This window comes from Eptesicus fuscus, chromosome 20 (assembly GCF_027574615.1).
Source record: "Eptesicus fuscus isolate TK198812 chromosome 20, DD_ASM_mEF_20220401, whole genome shotgun sequence".
Lineage (NCBI taxonomy): Eukaryota > Metazoa > Chordata > Mammalia > Chiroptera > Vespertilionidae > Eptesicus > Eptesicus fuscus.
The window spans coordinates 15,185,400-15,189,991 of record NC_072492.1 but is presented as its reverse complement, the minus strand read 5'-3'; the positions used below and the strand labels follow the sequence as shown (position 1 = coordinate 15,189,991).

At 39.2% G+C, this 4,592-nt stretch overlaps 1 protein-coding gene across 1 annotated transcript; it reads right to left on the bottom strand.

Moving 5' to 3' along the window:
• Positions 1 to 2,119: 2,119 nt before the first annotated feature.
• Positions 2,120 to 3,055, bottom strand: LOC103304432 (olfactory receptor 1A1). Its single transcript, XM_008161330.2, has one exon. The coding sequence runs from the start codon at positions 3,053 to 3,055 to the stop codon at positions 2,120 to 2,122; it is 936 nt and encodes a 311-aa protein (XP_008159552.2).
• Positions 3,056 to 4,592: the final 1,537 nt, after the last annotated feature.

The following is a 4,592-nucleotide window of genomic DNA, read 5'->3' as shown; positions in this document are numbered from 1 at the left end:
AAGGACTTGCGGGCACCCAGGCTGCCGGGAGCGAAGCCAGGGGAAGGAAGGCCTTTTCTTGCATGAATATCATGCAACAGGCCTCTAGTTTAAAATAAGAGAGTATCAAACAGAAGAAAATTTAGATGAAAATGAAATTGATATAGAAACAGCAGACAGAAGTGAATAAGGAACATAAAATTAATTTTAACTGACTTTCTGGGCAGAATTGACATTTCAGAAAAAAAGTTAATAATGTTTAGGGAAGAATTCAGAAACTGCCTTAGTCTATTTGGGCTTATATTTAAAAAAAATACCACAGACTAGGTAGCTTATGAACAACAGAAATTTATTTTTCATGGTTCTGGAGGCTTGAGAAATCTAGAATCATGATGCAGGCTTCTTGGTTCCTGTGTCCTCTCTTAGCAGACTCAGGGAGAGACCTCTGTAGGATCTCTTTTATACGATCACTAGTCTTGTTTGTGAGGCCCCACCTCCTAATACCATCACATTGGGCATGAAGATTTGACCATATGAATTGAGAAGGGAGGACACAAACATTCAGACCATGTTAATATTATGTTGCTATTATTTAACCAAATTAGAGCATGCCTCTGTGGTCCATTCAGAAAAAAAGGAGTTAGAGTTGTAGATTCTAATGATCACGGATATTGTGTTGTTGCTACACAATGAGGGGCAAGGAAGACTATGTCTAAAACTATGTCTAGAGTGAATGTAGCATTTCCCCACTCAATAGCAAAGATTAACAGGTTACCAAAACAATTTAAAAAAACCCACCCACCGAAGCAACACAATTAAGGACTCAGACCCCCCAGAAATGAAACTGTGGGTAACATCAATAAATGAAGACCAATGCCAGTTATTTGACACTCTTGTCAGAGATCTGAGCATCAGACATGTGGTCAGCCCTTTCTTAGCTCCTATGTTGTGGAAATACCACCTTTTGCTTTTTTGTTACCCAATCAAGAGGGTGAAACTTTTTTCTGCAGTTTACATATCTGGGTCACTTCAGCTTCTTTCTTTTGCCACCTTTATTCCTTTTCAGGACACACCTATGTATGTAATTTCCTGTGTTAAGTATTCTTGGTTTAAACATATCTAGTGTCATTTGTCTTTCCAGAATGGATCTTAACTGAAATGTCAGGTATATAATGGGTAGCTAATGCCCAGTGTAATTATGTATAACCATTGTCATATTACATTTCCAAGACTAATATTTTCATACATTCATTCTGTTTTCTACCAAGATTCATTGGATGCACTTATTTGACCAAGATTATAAAAAGTAAAGAGATATGTTAAGACAGCTCATGTTAAGTGGCTTTTAAGCATAGTAGAGGTGAGAACATAATAGTCCAATCAAAATAACAATTTAATAATGTTTTATACCCTTCAGCATGAACTATTGTGACCTCATACCTTATGACAGTGGTTAGGCAGATAATTAGTATTCTTAATATGTAGATAGAGATGCTTAGCCTCAGTCTTTTCTCAACTTTACTTTGATAGTGCATAGCTGAGGCATGAACCCAATATTTTGTGCTGCAACCCTGCCAAGGGACAATAGTATGTAAAAAGTGATAAATTCAATAAGATGTATCATAAATTGTTATAAGATTTCAGAGAATTCCTTTCCCCCCCCTTTTTGTATTCTGTTCCATTGTTCTTTTTTCTACTTTATCTTTATTGTCAAAAGTATTACAGGTGTTCTCCCTTTTCCCCCACCTTGATCCCCTTCTCCCTACTCCCATCCCCTCTCCAGGCCTTTACCCCACTGTTGACTGTGTCTGTCGGTTATGCATATATGCATATAAGGCCTTTGGCTGATCCCTTCCCTCTTCCCCTTCTCTCTGAGAATCCTCAGTCTGTTGCATGCTTCCAAGTCTCTGGTCTATTTTGCTTGTCAAATTATTTTGTTCATTAAATTCCACATATAAGTGAGATCATGTGATACTTGTCTATCTCTGAGTGGCTTATTTCACTTAACACAATACTCTCAGCAGAGAAGAATTTCTAACTAGAAAGATCAAAGGCAGTTTCTTAGAGGAGAAGACATTAGAGATGGTTTTCCAGGTGCCTCCTAATGGTGACTACAGTCTCCAATACGACCTCACATTGGTTACATGGAGATTCTTTTGCTGATGAGTTTCCCCAGGGCAGCCTTCATGTCCTGATTTCTCAGACTGTAGATGAAAGGGTTTAACATTGGAGTCACTGCCATGTACATCACAGTTATCACAGCATCCTTTAGACTGTAGCTAGTCAGAGGGCGGAAATACATGCCCATGACTGTCCCATAATACAAAGAAACAACTGTGAGGTGGGAACCACAGGTGGAGAAGGCTTTGCGCACACCCTTGGCAGATGGAACATGTACTAGTAAGACTGTGGAAAAGACCCGAACATAGGAGATGATGATACACAGCAATGGCACAGAGAAAACACCAACCCCGAGGTACATCATCTTCACATTAAAGTGGATGTCAGAGCAGGTCAGCTTGAGCAAAGGTACAATGTCACAGTAGAAGTTGGCCACTTCCTGGTTGCCACAGAAGGACAGGCGAGCTGTGAGCAGAGTATGGGGGAGGGCATTAGTGTTTCCAACCACCCAAGACCCAACAACTAGCAGGACACAAGTTCGTGGGCTCATAATCGTTGTGTAATGAAGTGGCCGGCTGATGGCCACAGCACGATCATATGCCATTGCAGCCAGGATATAGCTATCTGTGTTAGCCAAGGCAATCATGAAATACATCTGTGTCAGGCATCCCCCAAAGGAGATGGTTTTGGTGCTCAAGAGATGGTTGGCTAGCATCTTCGGGATGGTTACAGAAGAGAAGAAGATGTCAACAAAGGAGAGGTTAGCAAGGAAAAAATACATGGGGTGGTGAAGGCGAATGTCAGAGCAAATGGCCAAGATGATGAGCAGGTTTCCAATCAGTGTGATGGGGTAAATGAGCAGGAAGAGGATGAAGAAGAACTTTTCCTGTCTCTGCTGACCGCTAACTCCCAGGAGGATAAAATCCAGGGTAAATGATTGATTACCTTCCCTCATGTCTCTTTTATTAAGAAAGGGAGAAGAATCAGAATTATTAATGAAGTTACTGTTATTAATATCTTTTTTACTCACCACCTTTGATTACCTGTATTTATGCTTGGGTATACTACATCCAGAGATAACCACCAATTCTTGGGGAAAAAATTCCTCTTTGTCAGTTGGACTAATTGTCAGATAGCCATTGACATTTATGTCTAAGAAGTTAGCAATGTGAATCAAAGGTGACCACCCCCTCTCTCCCACCAATCCCAGTACCATCTCTCAAGCACATTGGATTTAATCGTTTAACAGATACTCAAATTTCATATTGGATGTGCTAGCTTCTTGGTTAGGTCTCACGGGAAAAATATGAACACGTGAAAAGTACATTTTGTTTTATCCATTTTTTCAACAAAAGTGACATAGTCTTTGCTCTCCGCAGCAAAACAATGTTCACATACTCATTTGCTACGCATGATAAGAAAAGGACAGCATTTGGGAGTAGTTGAAGAAAACTCTTAGAGTACAATGTGTGTCATACAAAGAGGATCCTGGAGAATTAGAAATTGTTCCACTGAACAATATCGGAATGATATCAGAGTCCAGGTGTTATCAGTTGTCTACACTTGTGTTAAAAGATTTTAAATCAGAAAGACAACTGGGAAAAGGTCTAGCAAAGCAAGCCAGTAAATTTCTCTCAGGTTTCCCATTATCAAAGTGTATTTTTGCTATCTCTTTGATAAGTTTTATCTCTTTTCCACACCTTAAATATATATAAGCAAAATGTTTTTCTCTTTGGTTTTTCTTTCCTTTGCTTTGTTATTTATTTGTTTGTTTGTTTGTTTGTTTGTTTTTAATTTACTTTTTTGAGGACTCATGCAACTTTATAGTGGCTTCAGCTACTGCTTCATAGACTCTTAGGAACAGGTTTGACCTTAGACGTGATATCTCTTTCCTATATTTCCACATTTGTTATGCTGTTAACATGTCAAACCAAACCCCATACTCTGCATATCCAATCTAATTGGTTTGCAAACCTTTTTAAGGAGGAAAACCATATCTTGTTTATTTACATCTCCTCCGGAGAGATTATTATGGAATATTGTTCATTTTATGCACCAATAAGTTTGCACTTGATATTTCTTGAGTCATACCTAGGTTTATTTTACAGGCTTCCCAGATGTGAAGTACAGGCACAGTCATCCAGTTATCCCACTTCTACACCTGATCTTGGTAACTCTTCATTTAAAATAACTCCTACATAGTTCAAATTTTGTACCTATTGTTTCAGTGTTTTAACTTAGACTATCATAATTTTCTACTTAAAAATATTGTACTAATGCCCTAGCTGGTTTGGCTCAGTGGGTAGAATGCCAGTCTGTGGACCAAAGGGTCCCAGGTTCTATTCTGGTCAAGGCCACATACCACAGTTGCAGACTCCTCCCCAGCCTGGGCTCTGGTCGGGGCTCATGCAAGAGGCAATCAAGCAATGTGTTTCTCTCACATCAATGTTTCTCTCTGTCTTTCCTTCTCTCTTCCACTCTCCCTAAAAATC